An 18,141-nucleotide genomic window follows, 5' to 3' on the forward strand; every position below is an offset into this window, starting at 1 on the left:
TCATATATGACTCCAGCCCCTGCTATAGTTAGTAGTTCTCTGGTTGAATTAACGTGTGGTCTCTCTCTCTCCTGATTGGATGGAGGCTGATACAGCTGGCCTTGCAAGCAAGCGCTGAGATCAGTCACCAGGGAAGAAAACCAAACCAGAACAGTCACTGCTGTGAAGGGAAGAGAGCAAGGAGAGGGGCACGACCAACCACCCTCCTCATCTTTGTCAACAGCAAGAGCTGTCTATTTGACATGAAGGGGGGGCGGGGATGCGGTTTGAAGGAGAAAGTTTGGAACAGCTGCTTTTAGATATAAATAAAGAATTGAAAATTAGACTCAAGGGCTTCCCTGATGGCGCAGTGGTTGAGAGTCTGCCTGCCAATGCAAGGGACACGGGTTCGAGCTCTGGTCTGGGAAGATCCCACATGCCGCGGAGCAACTAGGCCCGTGAGCCACAACTACTGAGCCTGCGCGTCTGCAGCCTGTGCTCCGCAACAAGAGAGGCCGCGACAGTGAGAGGCCCGCGCACCGCGATGAAGAGTGGCCCCCACTTGCTGCAACTAGAGAAAGCCCTCGCACAGAAACGAAGACCCAACACAGCCAAAAATAAATAAGTAAATATTTTTTTAAAAAAAGTAAAATAAAATAATTTTTAAAAAAAATTTTTTAAAAAAGAAAGAAAATTGGACTCAAATAGTACCTACATCTCCAGCAGGCTAGTTCTTTCACCAGTGCAAAGAGTTTTCGTGACGTCATCCCTTCAGAACAGTTAAAGGACTAGGGAGTGAATGACCCAACCGGTTCAGGTTTGGAAGTAGCTTAAAAAATAGTTAACAGGTGATGAAGTTACCATCACAGTGTCCAAGATGAGGACAGCAAAGGGGAGACCAATCATATCAGTGACGCGAGTTGAGCTGGAGAGCTTGAAGGTTTCACAAGAAGAGGGAAAAGACCCAGTGAAATTGGACCAAGTCAGGGTCAGAGTCTTTCCATATAGAGTTGAACAGCTGAGAGCTAAAATAGTTTAGAACTTAACAGTGACCACGGTCACTGCAGCATTATTTACAATAGCCAAGATGTGGAAACAACCTAAGTGTCCATCCATGGTATGTATTATGTGGTAATACATACCATGGAGTATTATTCAGCCTTAAAAAAGGAAATCCTGCCTATGTGACAACATAGATGAACCAAAGGGCATTATGCTAAGTGAAATAAACCAGTCACAGGGGGACAAATACTGCATGACTGCACTTACATAAGGTATCTAGAAAAATCAAACCCACAGAAGCAGAGAATGGTGGTTTCCAGAGACTGGAGCTAGCGGAAATGGGGAGCTCTTGTTCAATGGGTATAAAGTTTGTTATGCGAGATGAATGCATTCTAGAGATCTGCTGTACAATATGGTTAAAAATACTGTATTGTGCACTTAAAATTTTTGTTAAGAGGGTACAAAACAAAACAAAACAAAAAAACAAAACAAAACCAAAAAGAAGTGTATGGAAACTTTTGGAGGTGACAGATATTACCTTGATTGTGGTGATGGTTTCACAACTGTGTGCATTTATCAAATTGAATAAATATGTGCAGAGTTTGGTATATCAGTTATAACTCAATAAAGCTGTTTTTTTTTAAAATTTTTAATCCAAACCAAAACAATAAACACTTGATTAAAAAAAAAAAGAAAAAAGAACTTAATGGTGAGGAGACAACGTGAAGATGGACAAAGCTGGGCCATGGGGCCAGAAAGGTAATTAGCCAGGAGGTTCACATGAGCTCCCAAGGATAAAGGCAGCAGGGGGAAAAGTGAGGCAGGCACCCTGACGCTGCTTACACTCAGGCCAAGACAGAGCCTCTTTAGGGACAGCCACCATCCTGCTCTGAAATGACACTAGACTCTCCCTCTTCTGCTTGGGTGGTCTTTGGCAAGTTATTCAATTTTGAGTTGAGAGGAGTCAGATGCTGTGAGCCCAGAGAATAATCCTAGAATAATACTGGCTGGCATCAAGAACCGTGCTTCTGGACCACCAGTCCAGGAGCAGCGAGGCACATTCAGTCCCTGGCATGGGCTTTTTGCCTAGCACCTATGTTTTCACCTCTCCTCTTCTCTGTCACTCCTAGGATAAACGGTATTGTTTAGAGTTTCCACAACTGAAAATTATGTCTGATTTCGAGCAGTAAGAAATACATTTACATTTTACATGGTGATCCAGGACACCTGGATACGGCATATGGCTATATGTAAATTACGTCTTTCATAAAGCAAACTGAAATTTACTAAATGTGGTGCACTATTTTTCTATTCTATTTCATTTTTCAAAATGCAGGTCATGACCCACTAAATCAATACCATGACTCTTCTAGTAGACTGCTATTCATAGTTTGAAAACCACCACCATAGAGGAAAAAGGTGACTAATAAACTGATTATAATCTGAAGAAAAGACACCCTGAGGTCAACACTTTCCTGTGCTCTAGTCAATGTTTAGTAGTTATCTTTTTTTTTAAACTGAGTTATAATTGACATATAACGTAAGTCTCAGGAGTACAATATATTCAGTATTTGTATACGTAGCAAAATGATCACCACAAGTCTAGTTACCAGACGTAGTAACAATTTTTTTTCTTGTGATGAGAATCTCTAAGATCTACTCTCTTAACAACTTTCAAATACAGTATGCAATACAGTATTAACTATAGTCACCATGCTGTATCTTACATCCCCAGGACTTATTTATTTTATAACTAGAAGTTTATACCTTTTGACCTCCTTCACCCATTTTGCCCACCACCCAGCCCCTGCCTCTGCCAACCACCAATCTGTTCTTTGTAAGTTTGGGGTTTTTTTGAAATTCCACAGATAAGTTGAGATCATACGCTATTTGTCTTTCTCTGTCTGACTTAATTCATTTAGCATAATGCCCTCAAGATCCATCCATGTTATCACAAATGACAAGATTTCATTCTTTTTTCTGGCTGAATATACATATATATATATATACACACACACACACCACATTTTCTTCATCCATTCATCCATCGATGGACATCAGCGTTTCCGTATCTTGGCTATCGTAAACAATGCTGCAATGAACATGGGGGTGCACATATCTTTTCGAGTTAGTGTTTTGCTTTTTTTCACATCTTTATTGGAGTATAAATGCTTTACAATGTTGTGTTAGTTTCTGCTGTACAACAAAGTGAACCAGCTATACATATACATATATCCCCATATCCTCTCCCTCTTGAGCCTCCCTCCCACCCTCCCTATCCCACCCCTCTAGGTGGTCACAAAGCACCGAGCTGATCTCCCTGTGCCATGCAGCAGCTTCCCACTAGCTATCTATTTTACATTCGGTAGTGTATACACGTCCATGCTACTCTCTCACTTCATCCCAGCTTCCCCTCCCCCGCCCCCTTGCCCTCAAGTCTGTTCTTTACGTCTGTGTCTTTATTCCTGCCCTGCCACTAGGTTCATCAGTACCGCTTTTCAAAATTCCATATGTATGTGTTAGCATACGGTACTTGTTTCTCTTTCTGACTTCGAGTCAGTGTTTTTGTTTTCTTTGGATAAATACCCACAAGTGAAATTGCTGGATCATATGGTAGTTCTACTTTTAATTTTTTGAGGAATCTCCATACTGTTTTCCATAGTGGATGTATCAATTTACATTTCCACCCATAGTGCACAGGGGTTCCCTTTTCTGCACATGCTTTCCAACAATTGTTATTTCTTGTCTTTTTGATAAAAGCCATCCTAACAGGTGTGAGGTGATATCTCACTGTGGTTTTGATTTGCATTTCCCAGATTAGTGATGTTGAGCATTTTTTTTTCATGCACCTGTTGGCCTTTACTATTTGTCTTGTTCTCCAAACCCCGGAAAGAAAGCATGCTTACACAAGAAACCCAGTGCCAAGATTCCATCATTCGTGTTAATCTCACTCTTTCTGGAGTCATACCTCTCAAATCAATAAATACACACTTTGATACACATCAATGTCATGCAAATTAAAACTGGACAGCATCTCCTTTGGTCCAATAGCTCCCAAATCTAACAAACTCCATTGGACTAAACCTTGCAACACCAGAGTCTTTAGTCAAGGCAAACCTTGCTCCAGAAATTTTTAATCTTTTGCACTACTATAAAACAAGACAGCAATTTGCAAAACTCAACCGAACAAGATGACTCAGCACGGAAGTTTAGCTCAATATGATTTTATTTAAAATCTGCAAAGCTGAAGGAGGGATCTGATGTTTTGTGAAAAGAAAACAATTTTCATACTATATATTTTAGCCTTTTTAGTTCTGTGCTGAATAATAACAGAAAAGGAAGTTTCTGTTCACGATCCTAACTCCAGCCCACTCAGCCAGGTGCTCGGGATCTTGCTACAAGCAAGATAACCCTGGTCTGAGCCCACAGTAAATCCTCTCCCCCGAGTGGAGCCCCAGTTCTTCCCCAGGCACACATACTTATTTCCACTGCTCTCCACAGGCCCTAAGAATCCTTCATTTTAAAGAAAGTTGAAAAGAGTATGAAAGGATTCCTTAACTCACTGCCTGCAATAAACCCAACTACTGGTTAACTCTTGACAATTACAAGTATAAAATACTTGAAATGTATAAGATGTTCCATATTGAATGGACCATCTTAAATGTTAAAAAATTAAGTCAAGTAACATGCTTTCACGTTTTAAAATATTACTTAATAAAACTTACTTGAGACAAGAAATGCAGCACTTTTTTGTACTTGGTATTATAAACTCCTACTGACAATGGCTACTTGATGGTCAAACAAAGTAAAAAAGAGAAGAAACCGTACATACTGCTTTATACACAATGCCTGAAGAATGTCATGTTTTGAATTTTGTTACTAAAATTCAGCCTGCGGAAAAAAAAGAGGTCTAAATAAGCAACACCCATGTTATTTTAAATGATGAGGTAGATTTTTTCCTATGCGGTAAAGATAACCAAAAATGCATACAACTCTCAAATTTTCTTTAAAAAAAAAAAAAAGAAGTTCAAGTTATAGTCACTTTCACAAATAAGACATTTATAAACCATGAGGTGGAGAGATCATACTCAGGGAAGCTCCGCACTTTGTGTTACTTGGAGATTCGATAATCAGTCTTGGATCAATTAATTCTCTCCAGAAAATGGTGATCTGAGGAAAACCAGAAAATATTCAGTTTAGAGACTTCATTTTGAGGTCGTATGAATTTTAGTCATTTAAAAAGTCAATTTCCATTTATGCAGAATGCTTGAAGACCTGGAGTAATTTGAGTCCCAGTAAACTCAGTTCAATTAGGGTAGAAGGTCTTGTTTACCTAGAATGCAGCTAAATTTTACAGTAAACATACTTCATCTTTCTTTGATTTAGAGCAGGGGCTGTATGGGGAGGGTAGCTGGTTACAAAGCGGTCAGGAGGATTTGCCCAGCAAGCCTCTGTGGAAAGGCAGCCCACAGACCTCCCGGGAGACAGATGTGGCCCAGGAAGGTTATCACTATACTGTTGATGCCCTTTTGTGCAGCTCTGTAGTTCTTTTCCTGTGCTGCCTAAAAATAGGAGGTATTTCACATTTTACCAAGAGAAAGCAAAGCTAACGTTGGCCATATGAATAATGAGAGCCACCTAGTGTCAAAAAAGGTAATTACAGGCCCTACTTCAGGCTGCTGTTTAGTAAGGCCTCCAAGAGGAAAGCCTTCAACGTTTAATTTTCCAATGTAGTTTCCAAGAATACATTTCAACAAAAAAGTGGGGCTGCATATATTGCAAATGAAGAAGTACAGGAGACTGGGCAATATCTGCTGGGCCTACCACAGACCCTAAAAATGTGCTTTTGGAGTAAATCCCTGAGTGGCATCTACCCCAAAGACGAAGCAAAACATACAGTCAGCTTAGGGTTTCCACAAATTCACATTTCAGATAAAACGTGCCTCCGCAGTACTAAAACTCAGAATACTATCATAACATTTCAAGTATAAACACCTTAAGAAGTGGTTTCTTAACTATAAATTCTACTCACTTTAATGCTACCATACTCTAATGAGGCAGCCGTTCCAGCAACTCTGCAAGTCTGCTGCCTACAAAGCTCTAAACCATATACTTCCTAAAATGGAAATTTAAGGACCGAAACAAAATCAAAAGACAGCTTCATCACTTCACGTCATTCTTCAAAATGACCTGTGCTGTTGTAAGTCAGAATCATGGTTAACGTTTGAGAGGTGGTAGTAAGTGCAAGGAGGCGTGATGGAGATTTCTGGAGGGGCTGCTCATGTGCTATTTCTTGATCTGGGTGCTGGTTACTACATGGGGTATGTTCATTGGTGAAAATCGCCCAAGCTGTACATTTATGTGTACTTTTGTTTTTAAAATGCTACTCTTTTCTACTGACACCCTTATAAAACTGTGATTTGGTTTGATTTTGATTTTTGGCCATGCCACATGGCTTGTGGGATCTCAGTTCCCTGACCAGGGACTAAACCAGGGCCATGGCAGTGAAAGCCCAGAATCCTAACCACTAGGCCACCAGGGAACTCCCAAAACTGATTTTATGCAACTGTACACTCTTAAATGAGATTTATTTGTGCATCTTGTCTTATAGGCTCTCTGACGTTCAAGATGGCACCCTAACTTGGCACTTGGCACCGTCACAGCCACCCTGCAGGCACGACAGAGATCCCCCAAGGCTGAGATCCTTTATGATTTTAACACAGGCAGTTCAGGAAGCTGCAGTGTCCCCTTCCAGGCCACCAGTGGCCAGTCAAGAGCGTGGACGACCAAGCAAATCCCAAGAAGAGAAGCGCGCCTACCCTCTTCTCCTGCGTCACCGCGTACTCCACTACCTCAGCTCCATTTTCGTTGTGATAAACCAGATCAAACTTCCCAGGTTCTTTCACGGCTGAAAGCAGACGGTAGGAAGGAGAGACAGTAAGTCATTTCCCAGTAGTGAAATGTTCCTCTACAGGGAATTCATATCATTAGAAAAACAACCACAAACACACTGTCCATTGATGTGGAGGCTGGCGACACACATGAAAGTATGGAGTGCTCAGTGACGGGAGAGCCTTCGAAAACCCCGCATCAAAAGACGGGAGCTTCTCGGCTACTGATCAGTGACAATCTTTCCTTCATCAAAAAGAAATGAGCTTGATCCGCTACCACTAGTAATCCCGGAAAAGAACGTGTAACCACAAGATAATCCCCAAAATAGCTGGTATGTTTCAACAAGGGAAGGTAATGTGAGTTCTGCCAAGTTTTTATATCTTGCTGTATCCTCAGAAATCACACAGGCTTACTACTTGGTAATACAGCAGTCCTCACCTTACGTGGTAGGGTGGGACCGTTAAAGTGACCATGCAGGCTGAAATCATGCAAAACAATCTTAATCATGGGGAAACTTATGATTGTCCCATGATCTTTAAAATTTTTTGTCAAAACTTTAAAACCTTTACTGTATAGGGAAATGAAAAAATACTACAACTGCTATTTATGTAGTACACGGATCTAATTTAAAGCAGAAATACTGAGAATTAAAGTGTTCTATGTCTTTGTAAGAAACTTATCAAGGGTACTTTAAGCAGTGCTCACCTTCTTGTCATGTAACCACAGTACACAGCGAGAACCTTTTCTACGCCTTACATAACTGTCATACTCCTCTGTTTGTTATTCTTTGAGCTTTTAACGTCATGAAATAGCTCTGAGAGTTTTTCACAGCTTTGCGAAGTTTTTGCTGATGTCACTTCTAGGACATCCTCATCCCTTTCATCACAACCACTTTCCTCGTTGACGTCAAGAAGCTCACATAAAGCTCAATGTCAACATTCCCACAGTGAGCTACTTCTTCTATGATTTCACTTAAACTCGATTTGGATGTCACTTTTAGCATTATCACTTTTTGTTTCTTTGCTGTGCTTTCATCTTTGTTGGCCAATTCCCTATTTCAATTATCCATTTTTGTAAAGTGTTATGTTACGTGGATTTATCACTGAGAGACAAGGAAGCAGCACAACTACACACTTTGCTGTGTTATGGGAATTGAGTAACAGATGCACGTGACCAACCACCAAAAGACTTTGAAAGAAGTGATGTGACTTGTCACTAATCATATGGCCATGTGTTATTTATGCAGTGATTTGTGGACAGGAGAGCTAGCGGTACTCTATACAGTTACTTTTAACAGTTAACATACCAATGTCACCGGGGAGCTGGTTTTATTTAACTAAATCATGGTAACTGAAATTCATGTATATTAGAACCATGCAAAGTGAGGACTACCTGTACTTTTGCTAGAAAACAGATGAAGTGTTTCTTGATGCTCCCAAAAAGGAAAGTTCTAATTGGATGTCATCACTGTCAATCACCTGACAAGAAGTGATCAGGCTGTGTCCACAAAATTTGATCATGGACAAACCTGTCCACCATTCCAAAGAAGAGGGATTTCTTCAAATGAAACCTAATCAGAAGAAAGCTGGAAAACCAGTGGAAGGTGTGTGTGTGTGTGTGTGTGTGTGTGTGTGTGTGTGTGTCTGTGTGCGTGTGTCCGTGTGTGTGTGTGTGTGTGTTTTCTGGCTGCACTGCACGGCTTGTGTGATCTTTGTTCCCCGACCAGGGGTTTCTCTGAAAAACCTTTTTGAATGATTTCTATGTACTGGAGTTTTGAATCTTTTACTCACTACCTTATTTAAACACGAACAGAAAATAATAAATTCCTTAGAGTCTGCTAAAGAAAAAGAGATCTCCTCTACTCCCTGGCCGGGGACCCCTGCAAACACAACCCCAGTTAAGCCATATACAGTAAAAGCCCTCTTATTCCAGGATTTCAGAACCAAAAATGGGTGGGGTGAATCAGGGATAAAGCAGGGAACCATTTAAAATAATGTGTGAGCGTGTGGATACACTTACACTTTAGACATTTTATTTTGACTTAACACACAGAAGTATGTTCATTTGCCAGTCTTTTGAAACAGAGCTAGCAGGTCTTATAAGTCCACCAACTAGAGCTGTCTTTCTTTTATAAATCATATCCTTAATGTATATATGTAATTTCCACAATTTTTGAGTTTTGAGGGTTTTTTTAAAGTGATGCAAGAATGAATAATAATAAAAAAAAGAATACAAAAGCTAGCAACACAATGTAAGTGTAGAATCTTCACAGATTTTTACCAAATTCCTCCCAATCTCTTATAGCTGACCCACCACATATAATTCAAAAGCAAATTTTTCAGTAACAATCCTGAGTCAGCATTCAACTTCGGTTTCACAGACATAATTTTTTTTGCCATCAATTTTCATCAATTTATGTAATTTTACGAAACTACATAACTACAGTAACAAGAACAACTCGCCTAACAGCTCTGGGAACAAACCCAACAACTCTTAGTAGACACGCACCTCCACTTGTGGCAATGCAGCACCCACCCTCCCGGCCGCTCTGTGCTGACAGAGGTATGCAGAGCGCCAGGCAGCCATGGGGGCCAAGGCAGACAGCAGCGCCTGCGTGTGAAAGCTGTTTAGAAACCAGTGCAGATGTGAAGAGCCTACATTGCCAAATTCTTTTCCAGAACACTCACCAGGTAAAGATGAAAGAATTTCTATATCTACTTGCTGGGTCTCCGGATTATGGCTTAATATTTTTCCTTCCTTTCAAAAACAAAAGCTCAAGTCAAAAATCAACATGTCAACTATTATGAATATACTAAAGCCACTGAATTGCACACTTTAAAACAGTTAAACAGTGAGTTTTGTTATGTGGGTTTTATCTCAACAAAAAAAGTTTTTAAATAAATCAACATGCATTTGAAATAAAACTCCCACATACCAAGCCAGCATTTCCCCTGGTCTCAATCATCCCAGGAGCAGGTACCAAACAGGGACAGCCCCTATAGCCAACAGCCTGCTACTTATTCAGACTAGCTGATCCTAAGCTGTCTCCCTCACCCTGCCTTGCCTACACCAAGGAAACCCCAATAAAAGCTCCTCCCTCCTGCTTCTGCCTCCCAGCCACAACCAGGTGCTGTCCCCTGTGGTCCTGCCTGGTGTGGCATCCCCCTCTTCTCTCGGGAAATGTAAGTAATAAATTCCTTTCTCAGTAGCACTGACTTCTCTGTGTCATCACTCAGTCACCTCCATAAATTAAAATTCCACGGATACAAATGAGACAGGTTAGAGGCTGAGGAGACTACATTCTCTGAAGGTAGATTTGACTTTTAAAGACAAGCTTAATGAATAAAGCCAATGATCTAGCTGGATAAAAGTACTTGACATCAAAGCAAAAAAGTGATACTGATTTTCACCCTTGAAAGGTTTTGAAAGCAACTTCAAAAAAGTTCTAAAAACACTGGGAAATAAAGTAAGCAAATAGCTTACCAAGATGATAACTATAATGACCAACATCCATTTAATATGAGTTTTAAAAAAATCAATATCATCTAGAATCAACAATTGGTAGAGGCTGTGGGACATACCAATTCATGTTTATCTCCATTTCCTCATGTACCACAGAATTGAATTAGTCATCTATGGCAGGGTGAAAAAACATCCTGGTTTGCCCAAGACAGGTCCCTTTACATTTCCTTTCAGTATAATTATTAATACAATATTCATCCTTTTCACTCACAAGTGTTCTGATTTATATAAGTTATGTGGTCACCTATATTAAGGGACTTAGATGATAAAACACCAGTTACCCAGAACTAACCAACCAAATCCCTTCATGAACTGATTCTTCTTCTAGCCTGCTTTTGAAGAAAGATTCTTACCAAGATTTTAAAAGGCTACCTAGGGATCAACTCAGATTGAATCAAATCTTCTTATACCTTATCCGTATCACTATATTAACGTTATCAATTATTCCCTTAAAAAAATGGACTTACATTCTGAATCTCACATCAAAATAAGAAAGTATGCATTTTAACAAGATTCTCAGCAAAATTTTGAATGCGTGAGAAAGGGAAGGAAACATGTAATTACTGATTGAGTCAAACTTTTACTGAACTGTGATAAAGTTCACATGCCAACATGAAGTCCATTACAAATATTAAGTGAGTAAATTCCAAGGACAGTATTTGTGAATTACCAGTGGTTAACTGGTAAAGCAAAACAAACCATATTAGATGATAATAACCAGTAGTAATGTACAAATATATGAAGTAGATTCCTCTGCTGAAAATAATCAAATTTTCTGGCTGAGAGCTATCTATTTTTCTCTTTCAAAGTTTAGGATCATGGGAGAGGGGTACTCAAATAACTTTGTGTATCTAAGCTGATTAGAAATAAATGAGTAATAAAAAAAAATTAAATTCATCATTCTCATTCTATATTCTTCCCGAGTATTAAGAAAAATAACATTGGGAGACTTCAAAGTGATACTATCAAAAAGTTTACATTTTGAAAATATTTTTTCTACTTTATGACATTATTTACTCCATAAAAATCCGTATTATCCATATTAGCAGTATTAAACATGACTTTAGCTTCTTTAATATACTGACATTTGATTACTTTAAAATAAAGAAACTTACCTTGTAGTCAGAAACATCAGGAGAATAATCGGATGTTAGTTCCAAAAGCTAAAAAAGAAGAAAAAAACTCACAAATACACATGCCCTGTGGCACCTTTCCCCTACTCCTGAGAAAACAAAACACGCAGTATTGGGGTGCAACTCCACCTCTCTGGGAGCCCTACCATGAGCCTGGGGCAAAACAGGGGTTCCAGTAGGAAAGTTTTTTTTGGGGTTTCGGAGGCTTTTGGGGTGATATGTAGAGGCTTTTTTTATTGAGCACTTGCTATGTTCCAGACACCAGGCTGAGCCATTTCTACTCATTCAGAAAACAATTACTAGGCACCTACTACATGCTAGGCAAGAGAACACGAAAGATATGATCCAGGAAGAGTTATTATAAATATGATTTAATATAAAGTAGTTTAATAAATTTATTAAATTTTATTAATATAATTTATATTAAATTTAAATATAAATGTAACCTGACACGTTAATGAGTACGTTTATTTAGGGGGGAATAATCTTTTTTGTTGTAACTATTGCTGTTTTTTAAAAATATACCTTAAATGCAATCTTTTCTCCAACTTGAGGGGCAGCTGCTAAAAGCGGTAAGAGACTGTAGTCCTTCTTGTGTGTCTCTATGGGATTCTGAAAAACAGTATTAGTCATGTGATTTTGTTACTAGTGAGAAACTGTGAACCCATGACATCAATTCCAGAAACACTACGTGAGGAAAGGGGAAGAGGTAAACTCACAATAAATAATACTTACCTGGATAACAGTAGATGAGTTCGTCACCATTTCATTCAACTGCTGTTGCTTCTGATAATCAGCATTTCTATTTAAAACACAGGGAACAGCATGCCCTCGTCCTCGACCTCTGCCCCGCATACCCCGACCCCTCGCTCCCTTCCAAGAAAGAAGGTCCTCTCCCCTACTCCAACCTCTTCCCAAAGTGATGGGGAGAGTCACATTGGGAGGAGGACCAAGGGCCTGTCTGCCACCATTTGAGTCCGACTGCTTCCATCCAGCAGCATTTGGAACCTGTGAGGATGGCCCTGGACAACGTTTTCCTGCAAAGAGACCTACAGTCTTTAAGAAATCTGCAGTACACACCGGGGTACTCTTTGACGTCACACATTGGTCATCTGACTCTGAACTAGAGTCTGAACTAGAAGATGATGTTCTGGAGGTCTTGCCCTTGATGGGGGTAGAGGTAAAACCAGTATTTGCAGCCCCTTTGTTCGCAGTTGTGGTTTTCGTAGAGGATCCTTCCTTTGATACTTCAGTCGAGATTTTCTCTGGGGAATGTGTGACCTCCAAGATGACATTGCTGAGACCATCACTGGTTGATTCATGATGAGACTCAGACTCTGAGGAGGAGTCGGGACTCTCTTTTGTACGAATGCCTGGGCCACCTTTTCTTTTGGCTTTCACAAGGCTGTTTCTAGCAGGAGGACCTTTTGGAGGACTGTACTTCAGGATGGTCCACTCTTTCACTGCCTGTGCTTTAGAAGACTTGGGAGTCTTTGCCTGCTTTTTATATTCACATTTCTCCGTTTTCTTTGGTGATTTTCTTTCGGTCTCTCCACCATCAGCATCCACTACACCACTTGTGGCTTTCTTTTTCCTCTTGTTTTTTTTACTCACACTCTGATCTGTGACAGCTTTTGGTTCTAGATCCAAGGTCTTCTCACTGTTATTGTTCTCATGCCTCTTCCAACGTTTCTTTGAATTTTTGTAATCTAGTTCGGTTTCTTCATCTTCCTCCAACTTAAATGCCCGCTTCTTTGCTTTTCTAGATAATAAACGAGTACTATCACCATTGTTAACTGTTACAGGACTCTCAGCAACTCCTCTCTCTTCTAATTTAACTCTATCAAAAGAACAAGAGAGAAAGCTTTAGTAAGTAATTCATAAGCATGTCTCCAGGATGTAGTTATATACTAAGAGGACTGCAAACTGTCACTGTCATCAGGCAATGAAAAAATGTCAAATCGCTTAAGGACAAAAGACTCTTTTTAACAAAATGGCCTATATGGCATCACTTACGGTCAACTTGCAAATGACTAATTTTATTTATTGATCAACTACTGCATCCTAAACATTTCCTATAGATTTTCTCTAATCTAAACACGACCATGAAGTAAGTATCTTTCATTTTAAAACAGATCACAAAATTACGGTTCAGACAAGTAACTGCCCAGGGTCCACAGCTAATATGCCACAGAAATAGGATTCAAACCTGTTTGTGTAACGTCAACGTTCACAATCTTTCCACTACATTATATGCCTACGCTAAATGGTGATAATGCTAACTATCCATTTTTGTTTTTAACTGTAAGCTACTATTTTAAAACTCAGATTTCATTTTTATTTTGCTTAAATTTAGGAAAACACCGAACAATTTATAATTTATGTTCTCTGGGGTACTGACAGCCATCGTAAAATTCCATAACATTTGGTGATTATTGATTTTATGTGCCAACTTGACTAGGCCCTGGGGTGACCAGATATTTGGTTAAACATTGTTCTGGGCATGTCTGTCAGGGTGTTTCAGGATCAGATTAACATTTGAATTTGTACACTAAATAGACTGCCTTTGTGAGCAGATGGTCCCAGTGTGAATGGCCCTCACCCAACCCACTGAAGGCCTGAACGGAATAAAAGGCTGAGCAAGAGGGAATCCGCTTTCCCTGCCTGCCAGTCTTTGAGCTGGGACGTCAGAAGAACTTCTGCCTCAGACTAGGAATCAGACTGAAACACACCATCTGCTTTCCTGGCCTTTGCACTTGGGCCGGAACTTTATCATCAGCTTTCCCAGGTCTCCAGCTTGCCGACTGCAGATCTTGGGACTTCTCTGTCTCCATAATCTCATGAGTCAGGTCCTTATAATAAATCTCATTTCTGTACCTAGAGCTATAGCTATGTCTATATCTATATCACCTCCTATTGTTTCTGTTTCTCTGGAGAACTCTAATATACAGTTCATCCAAAATCATTTCACTATAGTAAAGGAATTCTGTTCCTCCATGAACCGGCAACAGCTAACTCTAATAGGCACAGCCCAGTGACAGAGAGCTGAGTGAGTGTCGTCAATGTCAAGCACATAGTGGGTGCTTAAAAATGCCTGCTGGGGCTTCCCAGCTCCCGAGGTTTCAGGAAGCCAAACTGCCCTCAGCCTGGCTCAGATGCTCTGTCTTCTTCACTCCCACTGCCGGCCTCACAGACATATCAAGAGGGGCTTGGCTGGCTATCCAAGGAGCCACTAATCACAGCAACATGAAATGAGAGCTCATCTTTAATGTTCAGCATTTAATAATCAGTATTAAATGCCGCAGAGTCAAAAAAGTGACAGAGGAGAGAAGGCATTCTGTTTCCTCACAGAATGACTCTTCAACAGGGAGAGCTCACTCGCTCTCCAGGTGCTGCAGCCAGGCCTCTGTGAAGCTCTCTTCAGGGGGTGTTATGGGATGTACTGTGTCCCCTCAAAATTCTTATGCTGAAGCCCTAACCCATAGTACCTCTAAATGTGACTGTATTTAGAGACAGGGCCTTTAAAGAGGTAATCAAGTTAAGATGAGGCCGTTAAGAGCGGGGCCCTAATCCAATCCGACTGGTGTCCTTATGAGAGAGAAAATCTGGACACACAAAGAGACACCAGGTCACGTGCCTTTTTCTGAGGACAGAAAAAAGGTCATGTGAGGACACAGTAAGAAGAGAGACACCTACTAGCCAAGGAGAGAGGCCTCAAAAAGAAACAAAACTTGCCAACACTTAACCTTGGACTTCCAGCCTCCAGAACTGTGAGAGGGAAATTTCGGTTGCTTAAGCCTGTGGTGTTTTGTTAGAGCAGCCCTAGCAGATGGATGGGGCTCCAGGCAAATGGGAGCACTTCCTCCTCCCAGGGGAGATGGAGACCGCCTTGAGGAGCTCCACGTTAGCAGCCTGGGGGCAGAGGAAGTCAGATTCTGGGGGCTCAAAAGAAGGGGCTGTGAGGAAGTGGCCATGGCACACAAGTGTGGAGATGCTCGCGCCTCCAGGGCTAGTTCTCAGGATTCCCACAGCCAGGCTCCGCTTTTCCTCATGAGAGCTCTCTCAGCACTCCTGGCAATCCCAACAGAATTCTTCTGCTGGTCAAACTCATCCCTTCACCAAGTCAGGGTAGCTTTTGCCTCCACAACTGTACGAGGCTATCCAACCTTCAAGGTACTGTGAAATTCGCTGACCATTTGTGTTCCACGATGATCTCTTCTTTTCAACCATCTTCTGCACTTAGCAGCAAAACCTGGTATGATTATCCAGTCAGATAATTATCCACTCCACATGACACAAGAACATAATATACAGAAGCACAAAACTAGTTATTTTGGTCTACTCCAACAATACTGGGTACCTTTGAGAAAAGAAACTGTTTTCTTCTGTAGCTCTGAAGAAAAGTGAGTCTGTCAGGGGAAGACAGAGAATGACTATGGACATGAAACCACGAAAACATACAAAACTTTTCCAAATTCAACTTTTTCCTAAGGTCTGCCCCATTTACCACTGAAGCTAGCTGCAGAGGTATTTCTTGCCATATGCAATCGTGCATTCTGGTGTTTAGGAGGAATTCTGCCTGCCATTGTGCTGTATTTATTTCCCATAACAGCTTTCATGGTTTGCTTTTGACACTGTTGACTTCATTATAAAGAGTCTAATTTCCAGACGATTCATTAAATGAAGTATAACTGCAGTTAGCCATCAGCAAGTTATTAATTCATTAGACAGGAGATAGATCAGAAAGTAAACTTAACAGAAGAGGATGCAGTCCTTACAACTGCAATATTTAAATAGTCCCTGAATTGCAGAGAGAATGGAGATCTATTTCACAGTGAATAAAAAGGAAAAAGACCTCTTTCTGAAACTTGGATTATTCCAAATTGTCACTGGAAACAGCTAAACATTATTAGTAAATCAGTGTTCCTGATTTACTCCATTTATGCTCAAAGATGTAGCAGTTGTTCCAAGTTAAATTCCCTGATGCCCTGAAGAAATCTTATGAATCTGACATACTCTGGGGAAAGGAATATTCAACATGCAACAAATGGCAAGCAGAAGTAAGTAGCCTGGTTCACAACTCTAGAATTTTTTTCACTGTAGATGAAGCTTTTAAAAAGAAGCCCTGAATAAATCAGTCCAAGATATGAATCCGAACTGAAATCACCATTTTATTGAGATAAATCAGCCACACGTGAGCAATTTACACCACAACCGCTCCTTGATACTCATCTCAGTATCATCTTTTAAAACTTCTTTTAAAAGCATATTTAAAACTATTTTGTTTCCCAATCCACAACCCAAAAGGTTCCAAACACCTATTTAAGTGAACCCAGGTGAGACACTGAATGACGCCCACCAGTCCCAGCGGGTATCGCAGGAGCTCTGAGATTGGACACGCTGCAAGCGGTGAAGAAAACATGACTTTGGGTCCGTTTGCTTGGGTCTCCGGCACCTGACCCTGTGAACTGCCAGGGGAAGGCCGGGTCTCAGGCACGCCCGGCACCCCGCGCACCTAACACAGTGCCCGGCTAAGTGAGCGCTTGCTAAGTCAAGGCTGGAAGAAACGCGGGCCCTGCCCACACCCAAGATCAGGGTTTTTCCAAGTGTGGTCCACCAACCTTCTGCATTAGAAGCTTCCCGGGGAAAGATGCTCGTTACAATGCAGACTCCTGAGCCCCAAACCTGACTGGACCAATCAGAATCTCCGGGGTTCACGGAAGTGCAGTTTGACAGCCCCCCTCCCCCAGCTCACCCCGACCCTCACCCGGACCCACACCCACACGCGGTCTTCAGACGCCGGAGGCGCCCCCGGACGTGCGCAGGCTCGTCCCCGGCGCCCCACCGCCGTGCCCCCATCCCGCCCGCGCACCTGAGGCAGTCGTTGTCTCGTACGAGGCGCGCGCTCTCGGCGGGGGGCAAGAGCCCCCCCTCCAAGTAGAGGCCCAGGAGGGCCCCAGAACTGAAGCCGAAGCGCTGGCGGATGAGACTGATGAGATCCGTGACTACTCGGCATCTGTTCAAGTCGATGAGAAGCCAGAAGGACGTGCAGTGCGGGGTGGCGGGCGGCGGGTAATCAAATTGAAGGCGTAGCCTAACCGTCTCGGAGGCTGCCATCTTGCTCGATGCGCAACGGAAGCCTAGAGACTCCACGGGACCGCCGAGAGGCGTGCTCGGGGCCCGCCCCCTGGAGCCTGTTCACGGGTGCCACCTTTTGGTGGCAAACGGCTGCTCCAGGCTTTGTGAATGACGAGAACGCGGAGCGGGATTGATTCAGGTCCGCTCAAGACAGGGCCAGGGAAGAGAATAAGCGAAATGCCTTTATTCCTTTCCCGCTGAGCCCTACGTAGGGTCCGAATTTAGGCAACTCTCTAGATAAACAAGCACTGCTCAGCTGTGGTCTTCTTCTAAGATATTTGCTCATATACATAAAATAATTTCAAAAACGTAACTCCCAATGCATCTAGTTTACAAAATGTTTCATCATACAGAGTTGCAAAAGATGTAATTCCTAATGTATTGTAAATATTGACATTTTAAAATAAAACCATTAATCACTCTTTTCAAAGTATTCAGTGGAATTTAAATACCTTGGCAGTTTAATACCTACCAC

At 41.4% G+C, this 18,141-nt stretch overlaps 1 protein-coding gene across 1 annotated transcript; it reads right to left on the reverse strand.

The window, feature by feature from the left end:
- Positions 1-4,195: 4,195 nt before the first annotated feature.
- Positions 4,196-17,662, reverse strand: COIL (coilin). The gene is made up of 7 exons (XM_029213216.1): positions 17,401-17,662; positions 12,264-13,368; positions 12,054-12,140; positions 11,511-11,558; positions 9,561-9,630; positions 6,801-6,889; positions 4,196-5,151 (listed from the first exon to the last, which is right to left on the reverse strand). Exons 1-7 carry the CDS (start codon positions 17,643-17,645, stop codon positions 5,041-5,043), a joined length of 1,755 nt encoding a protein of 584 aa, XP_029069049.1. The 5' UTR covers positions 17,646-17,662; the 3' UTR covers positions 4,196-5,040.
- Between the last annotated feature and the right edge of the window lie 479 nt (positions 17,663-18,141).

The sequence above is a fragment of the Monodon monoceros genome, unplaced genomic scaffold (assembly GCF_005190385.1).
Source record: "Monodon monoceros isolate NGI ecotype Baffin Bay Population unplaced genomic scaffold, NGI_Narwhal_1 Super_Scaffold_9, whole genome shotgun sequence".
NCBI lineage: Eukaryota > Metazoa > Chordata > Mammalia > Artiodactyla > Monodontidae > Monodon > Monodon monoceros.